This window comes from Neopelma chrysocephalum, unplaced genomic scaffold, assembly GCF_003984885.1.
Source record: "Neopelma chrysocephalum unplaced genomic scaffold, ASM398488v2 Primary Assembly neopelma1_361, whole genome shotgun sequence".
NCBI lineage: Eukaryota > Metazoa > Chordata > Aves > Passeriformes > Pipridae > Neopelma > Neopelma chrysocephalum.
The window spans coordinates 89,334-106,492 of NW_020898025.1; the positions used below are offsets into that span (position 1 = coordinate 89,334).

General features: G+C 57.1%; 1 protein-coding gene across 1 annotated transcript; it reads right to left on the reverse strand.

Moving 5' to 3' along the window:
• Positions 1 to 1,029: 1,029 nt before the first annotated feature.
• On the reverse strand, positions 1,030 to 16,229 carry TRIT1 (tRNA isopentenyltransferase 1). Its single transcript, XM_027706003.1, has 11 exons — positions 16,074 to 16,229; positions 10,270 to 10,410; positions 9,749 to 9,847; positions 9,270 to 9,418; positions 8,266 to 8,408; positions 7,884 to 7,995; positions 7,666 to 7,778; positions 6,615 to 6,692; positions 5,038 to 5,147; positions 4,596 to 4,713; positions 1,030 to 1,665 (listed from the first exon to the last, which is right to left on the reverse strand). Exons 1-11 carry the CDS (start codon positions 16,227 to 16,229, stop codon positions 1,526 to 1,528), a joined length of 1,359 nt encoding a protein of 452 aa, XP_027561804.1. The 3' UTR covers positions 1,030 to 1,525.
• Between the last annotated feature and the right edge of the window lie 930 nt (positions 16,230 to 17,159).

Consider the following 17,159-nt stretch of genomic DNA (forward strand, 5'->3'; position numbering starts at 1 on the left):
CAGCACACGGGTGGTGAGTGGGGCTCACATCCCATCCATTTAGGCTGGGAGAACACGATTCCATGCCACGACCTCATGGCCTTGTGCTCCAGCCCTGGGCTGAGCCCATATCCACGGGTTGAGTCAGCACGGATGGCAAACAAGTCTGGGCTGGAGAAGAGGCTCAGCTGGCGCTGCACAGACCCAGCAACACAAATGCAGTGCCCAGCATTCCAAACCTGATGCCCAGCTCTGCCCAATGCCAAATTCCCAGCTCTTCCCCCCACATATTCCCTTCGGTACAAGCTCCCAAGCCACCCAACACTCCATCACACCCCCCAGAGTGTGACAGAAATAACTCAGTGCTGAGGAACACAAAAAGGAGGTTTAATCTAATCCCCACCAAAGCAGGAATCTCCAGAGCCTGCGCCGGCAGATCCACCCACGCAGCCCTTCCCCTCGCAGGATGAGCCCTGGGAGGTGGCTCTTGCCACATGGCACAAGCAGCTGAAGGAAAAACTTGCGCTCTACCAACCCAAAATCCTCCCAGGAGGAACTGTCCTGATTTCATTTGCCAGGAGGATCCCAAATGCCCTGGAAAAGGCTGTCCTGGTTTCACCAGAGCAGCGCACCGGGGAGCGCAGCGGCACAGACGGCACCCGCATCCTCCAGGAACAATGCTGGGACACCAACTGCCTGGAACACCAGGAATTTGCTGCTCAGCAGCTCAGATTCAAATGCAGGGCTGGTTCCCACTGCCAAACCACAGTGTAAACCCCCGGGAATTCAGCCTTAACTAGGACAGACTCATCTGTTGCAAACTCGATGAGATCATTTCCAAGTTCCTGTTTAACAGGTGCCAGCTCCTTCTGCACCTGCTGTGTGCTCAGGGATCAGCCTTCCCCCACTATGCTGGGAACATCTGCTCAGCTCCCTCAGAAGCTGTGGAAAAGGTTACTGGAAGAAGGAACCAGACCTGGATCTCCTGCCCTGTGCCCAGAGCGGAGAACCTGGGCCAGGTGGAATCAGAGAGCAAGGAAACCGCACCTGTTAACAGGGAGGTGAACCCACAATAATCCTGCAACTTTATTTCCATATAAAAGAACAAAAAAAAATATCCTCTCCACAATAAAGGCAGCAAGAGCTCCCTCGGCTCTGGAGCTGCACTCCTGGCCAAGCTGGAGGAGTGGGGGTATTTTTGTCTCTGGGATCCACACGTCCGCATGCCAGCAGCATCAGCTCAACCATTCCAAGGATAACGCTGCCTCTCTGGCAGGAATTCACACTTTGCATGGGAGGATGCTCCCAGCAGCCTTGCCCCGGGGCCCAGCCCTTTCCAGGCAGGGCTGGGGAAGCATGGGAACACGGCGGGATGAGGCCACATGAAGAGGATCCAATGCAGCCGACGGCCTTTGCCGTCACACACCTGCCTCATCCCCCCAAAAAATGACTCAGCTCGTTGTTTCAAGGCTGCCCAGGACTAAGGTGCTTCCTCGCCATGCAGGTGGATGCATGGCTGATCCTCTTTGCCAGCTGGTTTCCAGGCCTATGGCACAGGCAGGCTGCCATCCTCATCCGAGGTCTCTGTGTCCCCACTGTCCCTGGCAGTCCCTGTGGCACGGCCGGCTGCCTCCAGCTTCCTCCTCTTCTTCAGGTGGTGCAGGTGGGATTTGGATTGTGTGTGAGCTGGAGGCAAACAGAGCAGTTTAATCTGTGGAATTTGGAGGAGGAAACACCCGATCCTCCTGTGCAGTGCAGAGCACCCTCCCTTCCCACCCTCCCGCACAACTCACTCCTGCAGAAAAGTGAACTCCCAAGTCCTGCCCTGGCTGTTTCTCTGGACACTTCTAGGCCAAACTATCAGGGCTCAGAGGAGGACAACGCTCCCAAACCTCCTCCTGAACACAGGCAGGACTGAAAGAAGGAATAATCCTGGTTCTGTACATGCAGAAGACTCCATGTCATGACTCAGTTCTCCCAGCAAGTCTGCTCCCAGCCTCTCCCAAGAGGGCGGGAGAAGGGAAAGTGTTTCCAAAGAGGCGGCACTTTGCAGGTTGCAGGTGAGGTTGTGCAACTCTCAGCTCCCCGTGGAGCTCTGCCAGGATCATTTGTAGGGCTGGATGCCTGCACCACAGCACTGGGAATATCCTGTGCATCTACAGAGCAGCCAGGGACGGAGCCTGGAGCACAACTACACTTCTGCATAACTCCAGGGCAATGCCCCAGCCAGGAGTGCACTGCAGCAGGAGACAGAGGGGAACACAGGGGTAATCCCAGGGATTCAGCTTCTATGGACACAGCGGGGCAGCAGGAGCTGCATTTCTGTGTGAAATCACATCCTCAAGGACAGCAAAACCTCCTCTATCAGTGTTTTTAACTCAGGGAAGGTGCTTTGTCTGACCACCTTAGCGGGGCGGTTCTGCTGTTTCCAAAGAGATCAGAGCAGCAATTAAAGCACAAACTTTTCAAGCAGGGCCTTAATTAAACAAGGGTATTTGCTCGCTGAATTAAGGCCCTCAGGTGTTTTCCAGTCATCCTTTTTCTGCCAAAGGATGAAATTACATGCAAAGCTGCTGCTTTATCACAATGCTGGAGGGTCACCCTCAACTTGAAACAAAGTCTCACCTCTTGCAATTTGTCACAAGCAACACCAAAGCTGCAGTGGCTGAAAAAGGGCTGATTGCTGCTGCTTATCTGGGGAGTCGAGCTCTTTAAGTCCACACAAAGTGTATAATTACATAAAATTTTTAAATCTTCCAGAGCCAGCAGGGTACTGGGAGCAGTTCCCAGAACTATCTGCAACTTGACTTAAGAATACAGACCAGATTGCAGATCCACTCAGTTCCCACCACTGTTTTCACCTTCCTTTTCCATTTTGCAGGCACAAGTAACACCCAGGTTTTAGGCCATTTTTCTCCCACCATCTGGGGGATCTGAGCCCAGTTCAGCTGGATGCAGAGAACAACAGCTGGTCTTGGTTGAGGGAGGTATTGTCACAATCGATTGGAATCTGGGGTGACATCCCCAAGGACGTGTAGCTGCAGCTGTGGTGTTTGAGGAGCTCCCACTCGGTCACAGAACTTGCTGGACCTGGAGGGATGACAGGGACCCTGACAGCTCTGAGAGTGCTCTAGTTCTGGGGCAGGCAGAGCTCCTTCAAAGCACCTCCAAGCTGAGACTGGCTAAAATAACAACTGCACTCACAAACTGATCTCATTACAATGAGCTTCCACCTTTGCTTCCAGCACTTCCCCAGCTCAGTCGGAACAAGGGACTCGTTCAAATCTGAAGATCAACAGCCCGGGAAATTTATCTTTACGTTGTGTCTGCGTGTGTTGGTTTTGGCTGGGGTAGAGTTGGTTTCCTTCACAGTGGCTGGTCTGGGGCTGTGTTTGGGTTTGTGCTGAACACAGGGTGGATAATTCAGGGATGTTTTGTTGTTGCTGAGCAGCTCTTGAACAGCGTCAAGGCCTTTTCTGCTCTTCAGGCCACCACGGCGGAGAGGGGGCTGGAGGGTGCACAAGGAGTTTGGAGGGGACACAGCTGGGGAAAGCTGATCCCAGCTGACCCCAGGGATATTCCAGACCATACGGCTCATGCTCAGTATATAAAACTGGGGGAGAAGAAGGAGGAAGGGGGGGATATTGGGAGGGATGGAGTTTGTCTTCCCAAGTCACCGTTAGACGTGATGGAGCCTGGCTTTACTGGGGATGGCTGAGCACCTGCCCAACCATGGGAAGCAGGGAATTAATTCCTTGTTTTGCTTTGCTTTCTCTATTAAACCACGTTTAACTCAACCCACAAGTTTTCCTCACTTTTCCCCTTCCAGTTCTCTCTCCCATCCCACTGGTGGGCAGTGGGCCAGTTGGGATCAGCTGTCCCAGCCAAAACCAGCCACTGTGCAAGGCTCGGATGCAGCTGGGGTTAAACCACAACCCTGCACATCCTGCATTTGGGCAACACATGGAGATTTACCAGTTTCATTTCTGCAGCCAGTTTCTCCACTACTTTTTGTTTCTGGCTCTCAGCATGAGCCTCCCAGCACAGATAAATTCACTGACTTAATCTGATTCCAGCTGAGCTCTTTTAAAGTAAGTCTATTGAAAATAGAAAATCCCTTTCTATTACTATACTTTAAAAAAAAAAAAAAGAACCCCATACAAATAGGATACACTGGAGCAAAACAGAGCTATTAAAACATTAAGATACTTTCATTTATACAGCAGAATTTTAAAAGAAACAGATTTGTTCTGTGCTTTTTGAGGAAGCATCCAAAGTGTTGTAAAGGACCAGCAGCCCTGACTAAACACAGTCAGATGCTACATCCAGATCCCTGGCATGACACTCCCTGTGTTTACTGGGTGCTGGGGAAGGGGGGAAGCCCGGGGAAGGGGGGAAGCCCGACAGATGGTTGCTGTGGCACAGCTCCTGCACCCCCTCTGGGCTTGCAAATGGCTGCTTTCATCCGCGGGCTGTAAACAATCCTTGAAAGCCCGAGATCATGTGCCCAGGGTCATCCGGCCACACAGAGACAGCCAGGGAAGCTGCTCCATCCCTCCCTCCACATAACCACACTCCTCCCAGGTCCCTCCTGCTTCCCCCTGCTGGAATCCTACCTGCCCACTCCCTGTCCCCGATGATGAGTCTGTCACAGAGCTCACACACGCGATGGCTCCGCTTGTTCTCAGTCACATCCTGCTCCATCTTCAGGGGCTCTGCCGGGGGCTCCCGTCCCTGCAGATTAAATAATGTCTCAAATTAGTTTCTGGCATAAAGATTTGCCCCTCTGTGCTCGCTTTGGTAGAGTTTGGGATGTGGACTCATCAAACCCAGACACTAAGGTCGGCAGGACAAACACTGCAGTTTTATCAAGTGGAACACTGGGCATTAGGAGAAATTTTCAGCTTAGTCAACAAACTTCCACTACTGCAAGGAAAGCCCAAGGCTGGACATGTAAGCAGCCAGCCCTGCTCAAGGGAGAGACCGTGTGCCAAGTCATGGGGCCTGGAGACTGCCGAGACTGTCACTGCTCATGTGTTCACTCCAGTTATCCAGTACCTGGATGAAGCTCTCCACAATCTCCAGAGCAGGTTTCAGCACATCCTCCTCCCACCGCTGGAGATCAGACACCTCCAAGCCATACACTGGTGGCACGTTGGGCCCAGGACCTACGGAGACATAGAAAGGTAGATCACCACCAGAACCCCCCAGTATCCTGCCCCACACCCACAGGGAAAAGAAGGGATCTCCTCTTTCCTATCTAGCTGTTCTTCAGCATTCAGAAGCAAACAGCACCAGGTTTTCCAGAGCCAAAATTACGGGGGCACTGCCCCTGCAAGCAGCAGGAACACCCTGGAACTCAAGGAAGCCTCTCCACAGCTGTCTGCCTTCAGGAGAGCGCTACAGAACCTGAGCATGCCAACAGCTCGTCATGAGAACAACCACCCCACCCCAGCCATGGCCCACAGGAGGCTGAGGAAGATGAAAAAGCTGGATCCAGGCACAAAGCCATCACACCAAGCTTATAAGAAGATGCAGATGTGGAGCCTCAGAGCAGTAATTGATTGGGGCTGATGCTCCCAGGTCACAGCAGGAGGTACTTTACCAGTGCCTCGACCTGACAAGGGACGGGTTCACAGCCACCCTGGGACTGATGCCAGGGCACAGGGCACTTGCTGCAGCCCAGCCTGGGTGAGAGAGCTGCTTTGAGAGAGTGCCAGCTCCCCGGGGCGACGTGGCTGCTCTCTGTTGCTCACCTGCCCTCCACAACTCACCTGCCCACAGGCACATGGTTGTCCCTGCCCGGACAAAGCCATCAAAAGGTGCCGCCTGCCAGTGCCCAGCAGGTGCTGGTTTTATTGCTGTACCCACAAACAAGCCCCCGACAGGGCCCATCTGAAGCACACCTGCCACCAGAAAGGTGAGCTGCAGCCACCCAGCACATGGCTCCGGGAGAGCTCTTGAGCCCTGTTCAAAGTCCATCTTTTTTCTGACTCGAGTTTCTCCCCGCCTTTTTTTTTTTGATTATTATTGTTATTATTATTGTTTATTTTATTGTTGTTTTGCCCCTACCGAGCACCTTTCAACAAGTGCCCGGCTCCCAGCTGCTGCTGCTGGCCCTGCTCCAAGGCTGGGGCTGGGACGGGGAAGTCCTGCTGGCTCCCTGCCACCACAGAGAGCACAGCCCAGGCTAAGAGCAGCCACAGGGCTCCTGCTCCTAATCTGGAGGGCAGCTGTCAAATGGGCTTTTCTCCCTGCAGAGCCAGGAGCATGTGTGGGTGCGTGGGGACCCCCTCCCTGAGCCCCTCAGGAGATGCTGGTGGGATAATCTGCAGGGATGCTGTGGCCATCAACATCATCCACCAGAGCCTGGCAGAGGGCTTACTGTGTCCTGTTGGGATTTTATCCATCCTGGTGGCACTGCTGTGGGGAGGGGATGGGGTACAGGGTAGAGTGAGGAGGAGGTGGCTTCTGAGTGTCTGGGATGAGAGGCTGTGGTCAGGGCACACATGGACACAGACTGCCCCAAAGCACCACTCTCCCCTCTCCATCTGGAGTGGGGGATGCACTGAGGAGGGATGAGGAGAGGTGCAAGAACAGGGATGGGCGAGGTGGGGTGGGAACAGAGGACTCACGTTTCAGGAAGCGGTTTCGGACCCATTTGTTCTGCCTCCGGGCGTATTTCTTGGTCACCTGCTTCAGGGCCTGGATCCCTTTGAAACAGAGGGATTAAAGAAGAGAAAAAAAACCCAAAGGTCAGGGCAATGCTGCAAGCTGAGCTCAGTGCAGTGAGAAGAGGCTGTTGGCTCCAGGGGGGGAATCACACAAGACAGATGTTTGTGCTGGGTGGCACCACAAGAATTATTTCTATTGTCAGTCTGGGGGGGCTTGAGCCAGCACTGAGAAGGGTCATCACAGCAAAGAGGTCAAGCCCTGACAGACAGTGTAGGGGCAGTGGCAGCATGGAAGGGCTGGATAAGGTGTCCCAAATACCTCTGAATGAACAGTGGGTGGAAAGAGCCCAAACCCTCCACTCTGAAGCTTTTAGCAGGTAGGACAAGCAAGGGCTGCACTGCTCTCATAATGCCTAATTGAACAATTCTCTGCACAAGTGGAGCCCAGGACTGCTTGTCCCACCCACAGTGGGCCCAGAGGATGATTTACCACTGTACAACCAGTCAATATTTCATACCAGGCTTATCATATCCCTCCTAATCGTCTCCTGAGCAGACACAACAAGTGCCTTCTGCACCAGACTTGTTTTCAAGCCTTTTATCATTTCTGTAGTTTCTTCAGTCTCCATTTCCACACTGAACCCTCCTTGAGTTCTGCTTCAATCCTCCTTTCTACCCCTGTTCTGCACAGCATTCACAGCCCAGCTGGGATCCCATCACCCAAGCAGACCAGCCCCAGATCCCACGTCACGCTGTGCCCTGTACATCCTGCAACGAGGCCTGGGGGAAGGGAGGGGTTGCTCTGGGTATGCTCAGAGATGCTCTCCAAGCCCTGAAAAATGAGTCCCTGCTCCCTTGAGCTGGCAGAAGTGGGAAATGCAGAGAGAAAGGTGCAGCTCAGCCCCCAAAAAAGACCTGCCCCAAGGTCTGACCTTGGTTCAGACCATCTCGTGGTGTCACCTGGAGCTGTGTGGGGCTGAGGGACGTGGGGCACACAGGGTGCTCCTCCCACCTTTCTGCAGCAGCAGGGCACTGGTCTCAGGTGAGCAATTCCCTTCACTGACGAGGTACTCGTGGAACTCCTTGAAGCCAATGGACTGGAAGATGCCATGCTGGTAATCCTGCCTGGAGAACAAGACAAGGGGCGAGAGTCACAGCCATCCCCTTGTCTCAGCCCTTCCCAGAGGAAGCTGGGGAGTGGGAGCAGAGAGGAGCTGCCTCCTCACCCACCGGTTCTCGGCCACCTTCTGGCGGTTGTAGCGGCGGTGGAAGTCCCGCAGCTCCTCCAGCAGCCCTGCAGCCAGCATGTCATCCACCCTCTTCTCCAGCCGGGCATCCAGAGCTGGGGGCAGGACAGCAGGGCACGCTCAGCCCCTGGAGCCCTGCCCTCGGGAGGCCCAGGGCTGGACAGCGTGCCAGGATGTGATTCAGCACTGCCAACCTCCCGCTCCACCCGGGCAAGGCAGGGCCCAGCAGGTGAGGGGAATGAGCTCTCTGTCACACCCACTGGTGCCAAAGGAATTGCTGCCTTCTCCAGGGAGGAGGCTGGGGCAGAAGCAGGGAGTCAGCCCTAACCCTGCACCACCTTAGCCAGCCAGGAGCCCGCCCTCACCTGCCTGGTCTGCATGGAGCCACAAGATGCAGGAATGTGGGTATTTCAGGGGCCCACCTAAGGGCCCCCCACCTTCCTCCTCCTGCTGCTGGTGCAAGATTTCACTGTGGGGGATCCCTGTCTCTTCAAACACTTGGAGGCTCCTGTAAGCAGAGACAGACAGAGCTCAGAGGCTCGGTGAGAATGAGCTTTTCCCACTTCCCCAGCAGCCCCGGGGGCTCCAGCAAAGGGAACCGCAGACACTTGCTGGGATCCAACCCTCTCATGTGGGGGGAGGGCAGGTTTCATCCCTCTCCCGTGCCCGGCATCCGCGCACACCCAGGTCCTGGGGGTGCAGCGCTGGCACCCAAGGAGCCCAGAGCACAGCCACCCACTCCTGCCTGGCACCGGGACAAGCCCTGCAGGGGACAGGGACCTGGCTCCAGCCCTGCCCTTTCCAGATAGGCAGGGCTGCAGGGAAGGGGCCAGCGCTGCCGATGCTGCGGAGCTTCACCAGCAGCTCAGCCCAGCCCAGCCAGGGAGGTGCAGGAAGCTGTGCTGGGTGCCCAACCCTCTGTCCCCTGCACCGTGCGAATGGGGTGGGTGGTGTTCTGCTCCCCCCCCGGGCCAGGGCTCGGCCGGGATGGGCCCGCCAAAGCAGCAAGCCTGGTCTTGCTGCCGTGCTGTTCCCACAGAGCTCAGCTATGTTACTCAGCCAGCACAGCAGCTTGTCTTTAAATAGCTCCAGATAAACCCTGCTGCTGGGGCAGGGCAGCGGGAGCAGCCCCAGTGTGCACAGCCCAGGGGTGAGGCGCTGCCCTGGACCCCAAAGGCAGCTCAGGCAGGGGGGCTGCGTGGCCAGAGGTCTCAGAGCCCAGAGAGCTCCCCAACCCCAGCGCTCCAAGGTCCCGCTGCGAGGCCAGGAGCAGTGCCTGGGGTGGGAGAGCCGCCTTCCCAGGCACACGATTCCCTGGGGAAGGGGTGCTGGGCCCTGGCACCTCCTGCCCCGGGCGTGCCGAGCTCACCGGGCCACTTTGCGCTTGTCGTGGGGGTGCAGCTTGGCCGCCATCTCCGGGTCCACCCGGCTCAGGCGTCGGTGCAGCTCAGCGCTGTCCAGCTGCTCCAGCTCCACCTTCCTGTCGCTGACTGGCCCAGGGGCAGTGCTGGTCTTCTCCTGTGGGGCACAAAGGCAGCCCTGAATCAAACCGCTCATCCCTGTGCAAGGCCAGCGGGAGTAAAAAAGATCCTCCAGACCCACGGGGTGAACGAGGGGCTTTGGGTTCTCCCTGCCCCACCCTAGCAGGGGCAGCACCGAGCCTGCCTTGAACGTGGGGCTTGGAGAATAACAGAGTATTCTAATTTGGAAGGGACCCACGAGGATCATCAAGTCCAACTCTTAAGTGAACTCACAGCCTTGGCATGTTTAGCACCATGCTCTAACCAACTGAGCTAATCTCAGGGTCTCTAACTCCTTCCCAGAGGGATTCACAGCCCCCCACGGTACCTTGGTGTTGATAAGGACCTTCCAGAGCAGGGACTCGATGTAGTAGTTGGTTCCTCCCACAACAATCGGGATCTTGTCTCGGGCAAAGATATCTTCAATGTGCCATAGTCAGGGAGTCTAAGCACAGATGCAAGGCAGGGAGGGAGGGCTGGGGGGAGCAGCACCTTGGGGCCCACTCTCCCAGCCCCACAGGGCCAGTGAGGCTGCAGGACAAGGTTAAAGGTGTCCCTCAACTCTCTGTTACCTCTGCCAGCCACCACCAAAAACTCGGACACCCAGGGACTGCCAGGGAGGGCAATGCCCAGCTCAGCTCTTGCAGAGCAGCAGAGATCTTCCCTGGGCTGCCCTGAGCATTAGCTGGGTAAGAGAAGCCCCAAACCCCCCTCACCAGCAGTATCCTCTGAAAAAACAGAGTTACTTGGGATATGAGAGCCCAAATGCTGATCTCTGTGGCAGGTCTGGCCATAGAGGTGGGAAGCCCATATCTGCTTGGCCAGGCAGGCTGCAGTGTGAAAGGATATCAGAGCCACGGCTTTGTCCCTGAAATCCACCACTGTGTAGTTGGAGACAAGGGGATCCACAAAGCTGATCATGTGGTGCCTGCACAGACGCTGCTCCTGAGGAGAAACCTTGTTGGTGATGATGTCCAAGCCCTTGTACACCTGGGGAAGAGAAGAGTCTGTCCTTCACCTCTGTGTCCCATGAAAACTGCACCAACCACTGCTCCTTCACCCCCCTACAGCCCCTGCCTGTCCCAGTCACCCCTCAAAGCCCCTTGCTGGTCTCTGGAGCAGGCAGCACAGGCAGGGGCACGTGCCCCATTCAGGCAGGGCAGCAGGAATCTTGCCAACTCCTGCTCTTGCCAGGGCCAAACTGCATCTCTCTGGTGTTTGTTCCTGCCCAGGGGAGATGAACCGTTGAGTCCAACCACTCATGACTGCTTTCCTGGTTTGATACAACCCTGTAAGTAGGGATGGAAAGGCTGATTGAACAATCAGACAGCAGAGTCAGAGCCCAGTCAATGCCACCAGCCCAGCACAGAGCTCTGAAACAAGGGCAGCTACCTCCAAGCTGCCACCTCCTCATCTGCTGCTGTTTGCAGCTAAAAGCTCAGATGTGCCTCTCTCCAGACACTCATTTCCAGCACAGCACAGAGTTTCATGTGAGGACAAGGATCACTGCTTCCTGGAACACACAAAGATCTCTCTGGATGCAACATAGAACTCCATGGAGCTTCCTAAACACACACAAACAGTCTGAGCTCATGCACACCTTAAAAGCCTGACATGCTGCCTCTTGGTTCCTTGAGACACTTGGATACAGAGCAAGTTACACATCAGTGCAGGTCAGTGACCCCAGGAAAAAGTGGCACTGTCCTGGCCAAGGTGCCAGGAGACACTGGTGAACACAACCAGCAGCATCTGACGTGTCTTCAGTCTCAAGTTTGGGATACGTAACCTGGGAGAGCACTGCTGAGAGATGCTGGCCCTCAGTGAGAGCAGCACAGGGAGAAAAGCCACCCAAACCAACCCCTCAGGAACATTCCTGGTGAAGAGCCAAGACAACCTGGATCCCAGCAGATGCACCAAATCCACCCTCCAGGCTGCATAAAGCACCAGCCACAGCCCAGCCCGCAGATCCAGGCGGTGCAAGGACTGGAGATGCCTCGGGCTGGAGTCCCATCCCCACAGCTCAGCAGAGCCCTTCCTGATGAGAGCAGATTCCACCCAGGAGAAGGGAGGATGGCCCCTCACCCTGCTCCCCATGGCATGCAAACACAACCCTCCTCAGCACGGGGTGTCCTGTGCCCCGGCACTGTCCCGAGCACACCTGTCAGTGGGTGCTGTGAGGTTCTGCAGAGCTGCAGATAAAGAGGGATCAGTGTGGGAACTTGCATCCCAAGGGTGCTGGCAGCTGGCAGTGGGGCACAGTGGGGCACACAAAGCCTCTCAGTCCAGCCCAGCTCTGCACCGTGCTCAGGGCTGAGCAGGTGGTGATAAAGGAGGTGCTTTGGAAGGATGTGTTTTGTTCTCAGCACCTTCCTGCTTAGAGAAGTCTCCCAGCTTGGGATAAACTCTGATAATGGGAAAAAGGACTGGAAATAGCTGTACTCATTTCCTCCTCCATCCCCCAGAAACCACCCCAGCCAGAGAGCCAGACTTCAAGAAATAAATTTCCCCTTAATACCCTCTGAGAAGCTGCCAAGCCTCCGGCTGCAGCGTGACCTCCACCCACTGCTCCTCTGGTCCCAGACAGAAGGACAAGGTGACACAGAGGTGACCCATGGGCACCAGGCATGGAGTGGCAGCCAGGGACAACCCAAGGTTAGTGGAGCAGAGAAGCCCGATCCCTGCCTGGAGCAGTCATGTGAGCTACTGGGGTGGCTGAACCGGCACCGCTGCTGTCTTGCCTAACTCTGGCACTTGCTGCTGGGAGGGCGAGGGGCGGCTCCTGCTCCTGCTCCTGTCCCGAAAGGCTCTCCCCGGGGCAGGGCAGAGGGAGGGTAACCAAATGCTCTTCCCTTCTGCCCTGCAGAAACCCAGCTGCCCCAGGGGATGGTGAGCAGGCAGGAGAGGCCCACAGGCAGCTCTGCCAACATGCCCCGTGGCTGCAGGCAGCCTATTGATCCCTGGGCTCAGCAGCTCCATTCAACATGGAGCTCCAGTCGGCACCGAAAGCCTTTGAATTCGGTGAGCTTTGGCTCAGTGCCTGCTCTCCCCATTTCCAGCCCTCCAGCTCCTCCAATTCCCACTGTCTGCCTGAAATCACAGTGAATACAGCAGGCTGACGGGAGGCTCAGAGTCAGCCAGGAGCTCCCAGTGCCCTGCACGGGCAGATCCAGGATACACAGTTCAGGCTGCAATCCCCAGGTTCTCCTGGAGATTAAACACCCGAGAGGCTCCTGGAGTATCTGGCAACTAGAGGAGGAATGCGGTGTCAGTGTGTGGGCTGGGAGGAAACAAAGGCAGCCTTTTACACACACCCAGCAAAGCCCGGAGAAGGTTTCCACCAGCTGGCTGTCGGCAGGGCCTCGCACCGAGACGTCCTCCTGACACTCATTTCTATTTTCAGCGGGCGGCTCAGATAAGCCTTTGTTGCTTTCTAAGGCCCCAAAACAGATTAGCGGCAGCCTGGAGCAGCCGGCCTCCGAGACACGGAACACAAGCCAGGACTAAAGATGCTTAGCCTTGACGGCGTCCTCCCACCTCTGCGCTGAGCCCCCGCGCAGGGCGGCCCCGCGGCTCCGGGCTGGAAGGGCAGCGCCGTCCCCTTGGAAAGGATGGGGACACTGAGGCAGGAGACACAAACACCAGAGATCTCCAGGATGTGGTGCCTCGAGGATCCGCAGCCCAGGAAGGGCAGGCTCTCCCAAAGCCTCGCTCTGCCACCAGTTTCACCCACAATCCCAAACTCTGTCCCTCTGTCACCATCGGTGCTCGCAGGGGAAAGGTACCCCCTGGTACTTCTATACCACAGTATATAAGGTGATATGACCGGCCCCAGACACATCCAAACCACCCACAGCCAGGAAAAGCATCAATATTTCACACGGACCAAGGGATCTCCCAGCTGGAGATGGGCATGGAGGACCCAAACCAAGCAAAGGTGCAAGGAGAGCACAATTCACTCCCCACTCTGACCCCTGCCAGGAGAGCGATGTCAGCAAAGGCTCTTAAGACGTCATGACTTGAAACACTAACTAATAAATGTACCCAATGTACTAGAGCAAATTCTGGAGAAGGACTGCATCACCATTTCCAAGGGTGAAATCCAGAAAGGACAGTGGGATTGTAAGCAATTGGGATTGCTGCATATTCATTACTCTGCCAGGAATGAAGAAATAGGACTGGCTTCACCCCGCCTGGCTTTCCAAGGAATTACTTACTCATCAACAAAACTCACTGGGATGACAAACAGCAACAGAAAGGACAAAAAGAAAGATTAAGAGGCCAGCAGATTAACCAGAGCTCCTGAGCTGCAAGCAGGCAGCAGCTAAGTCTGTAATTTGACCACAGCAACTCACAGCCATGACGAAAACACCCTGGAGATAGATGGAGTGGTGCCTGTGTGTGGAACAGGTGGGCTTGGGGCTCCCTGGCCCCTTCCCGAGCCTGGCTCCAGCTCCAGCAGCTGCCCAAAACACTGCCAGCATTTGTCAGAGCTCCACAGAGCCCAGGGATGAATGGACAGCGGGGGCTGAGGGCGACACGGTCGCTGGCAGCTGTCAGTCCAGAATGAGCAATGGGGTTTTTAAAACCCGGCAACTCTTTCCACAGGGACACCGGAGCCAGCTCTGCGTGGCAGAGGGAGGGATACGCCACGGGGAGACAATATTCCACGGGAACAAAGCCAGCAAGAAAGCAGCCCCGGCTGGGGGGGCACGGGGGGTCAGTGGAGCGTGGTGGGGGAGGCGCAGCCCCTCAGGGCCGTGTTTTGGGGCTGCCGGGCTCCCCCTCCTCGCCGCCCCTCGGGGCCGCGCCGGCAGCAACGGTGCATTACGGGATAAAACAGCGGAGCTGCTCGGCTCTGGCTCCACAGTCACGCTAGAATGAGATTAAAAGGAAAGGAGGACAAGAGCCACTGGAGCCCGGATGCCATTGGGCGCCTGCAGCAGAGTCCTCCCAGCGCCCGCATTCCCATAGTGGGACCTGAAACAACCAGAGCACAAAATACACGCTCCAAAACATCCACCAGCATGCGGCGGGAATTCACAGCGTGCCAGGCGGCCCCAGCCATGTCTGCAGAGCTCGGGGGGCAGCAGCACCCTTGTGTTCACAGGATCATTCAAGCCAACAGCCAATTCCCTGCTATTAAAGCTGGACAAAGCTTCCACGCTTTGCACGAATGTTTTGCCCCTGCAGGATTTTGTCACTTCAGCTCAGACCTCAAACACTTCTTCCCCAAGAGTTTAAGGAAAACATTCCATGAAATTACTTTCTGATTGCTTGCTCCGAAATCGGGAGAGGGAGTTTTTAAGTTTGGCTCTCTAGGACACAAACAGTGACCAGCAGTGGCAGGCTGGGGCAGGAAACCAGGAGGTGGGCACAGGACAGCAGGCGTGTGTCCCTGAGCAGCACAAAGGGTGTTGTTGGCAGAAAACACCTTTTCAGAAAGTGTAATAAATACATTAAAATTAAACTTGGTGGAAAGTTCAGGCGCTACAGGAAGAAGACAGTGAAAGTGTGGATTAGGAAAACATTTTGTTAAACAATAACAAAATTCTTATTCTTGCGGTGGCCAAAATGTACATTGTGACAAAGCTCCTGTAACTGAACACAATTAGGACCAAAAAAATGAGGTTTGGCTCCTCAGTGTTGACTGAACCCAAGTAACCAACTGATATATTTATTCCATGCTGCTGTTTGCAAGAAGCGACAACACCACTTGTCACTGGCAAGTAGCAAATATAATTTTTAATACTCTTTCCCATAACCTTGGTGTCCCTTTGCTGGTGAGGAGGATATCACCCTGGGTGTCACTCATTTCTAAGTAACTCCAGCTGCTGCCTCCCTCAGTTAAACCCTTTGCACCTCCACGTAGCTTTGGGTGGGCTAAAATTAAAACACCTTTGCTTTGGTTTCCTTTCAAAAGGATTTTATTTGGGATGGGGAGGCTTGAACAAACACAGCCCTGCAGTTTTAGTTGTGCTGCCGTGTTCAGAGCCCACAAACCCACAGGGCACCATCCCCTGGCTGCAGGAGGGGAGATGGTGACACTGCTCACACTAAACAAACAACTACCCACCGGGACAGGGACACCAGGGCTGGGACAGGGACATCAGGATAGGGGCACTGGGACTGGGACACTGGGGCTGGGAGAGGGGCATCAGGACAGGGACACCAGGACACTGGGGCTGGGACGGGAGCACCGGGACAAGGGTACCAGGGCTGGGACAGGACACGGGCACCATGTCCGGACAGAGGCACTGGGACTGGGACAGGGGCACTGTGGCCTGCACAGGGTCACCAGGACAGGGTCACCGGGACCTGGACAGGGTCACCAGGGCAGGGGCACCGGGACAGGGTCACTGGGGCTGGGACAGGAGCACCGGGACGGGGCACCGGGAGCGCTCCCAGCGAGCAGGATCCGTTCCCCGTGCTCTTCCCGGCAGGAACCCCGACACAGGGCCCGGGGGCTCCCCGGGGGGCACCAGCCCGCAGCCCCCTGGGGCTGAGCCTCTCCGAGCCCCGCCCGGGCCCTGCCGCCCCTCCAGGCCCAGCCCGGACCCTCCCCGGTGCAGCCCAGGCCGCCTCACAGCGCCGCGGGCCCGGCCCGAGGCCCGTCCGCGGCCTGCCCGGTGCCCGGTGCCCGCTCCCGGCCGTACCTGCATGGAGTCGGCGCTGACGATCTCCCCGCCGAGGCGCAGCCCGAGCTGCAGCGCCAGCGCCGACTTCCCGGTGCCGGTGGCTCCCAGGATCACCACGAGCGGCCGCGGCGGCCGCGGGGCCCGGCCCAGGCACAGCGCGGCCGCGGTCGCCATGGCCCGGCCGGCGACGGGCGGGCGGGACGGGGGCGGGACGGGGCCGGGGCCGCCCGCGGGGAGGACGGGGCCGGGCCCCGAGCACCGTGTGCCCCTGCCCGCCGGCGTTCCGGAGCCCAGCGCGGTCCCTCCCCGTGCCCCCGGGGCTCTCCACGTGCCCCGAGCCCGCCTCCCGTGACCCCGGGGCTCTCCACGTGTCCTGGGTCCCCAGTGCCAGCCCGGTCCTTTCCCGTGTCCCCCGGTTTCGCCCCGGGTCCCCAGACACAGCCCGGTCCTTCCCCGTGTCTCCCGGTCTCTCCCCGTGCCCCTGGGTCCCCAGAGCCAGCCCGGTTGCCCTTCCTGCATCCCGGGTCGCCAAACCCATCCCCACGCCCCTGCCTCCTTTTGGGGGCCTTTGCTCCCCTCTTCCCTCCCAAAATCCCTCTGGGCCCTTCACACCCGTGTCCACGCGTGGGGCTCAGCCCCGCGGTCCCTTTTTTTTACAGGGAGTATAATGGGGTGGGAAGGATGCTGTTGCCGCGGCAACGGTGCGGGAGGATGAGGAGAGGGGGCTGTTGCCATAGCAACGGGGCAGAGTAGGATGATGCGGGGCTGTTACCATAGCGAGGGAGAAGAGCACATTGCCGTGGCAACTGCAGGCTCCGCGGAGGCTCATCCTCCCCATCGCCACGGCAACTGGAGGGGATGGGGAGCGGGCGGCTGTCTCCGTGGCAACAGAGGGGAGAGAAATGGGGAGGCGGTTGCCATGGCACCTCCCTGGTGCCGCTTTCCCCGGCAACACACATCCCTCGCCATGGCAACAGCGAGAGGGAGGCTGCGGGCCGGGGAGGGAGGGGGGGTGCGGGCAGCCAGCCCCCCTCGGCAGGGAAGGGATTATCGCCGCCTCGGGAAACTGTCCTAAAAATTTGCCAGCCCAGGCGTGAAGGCGGC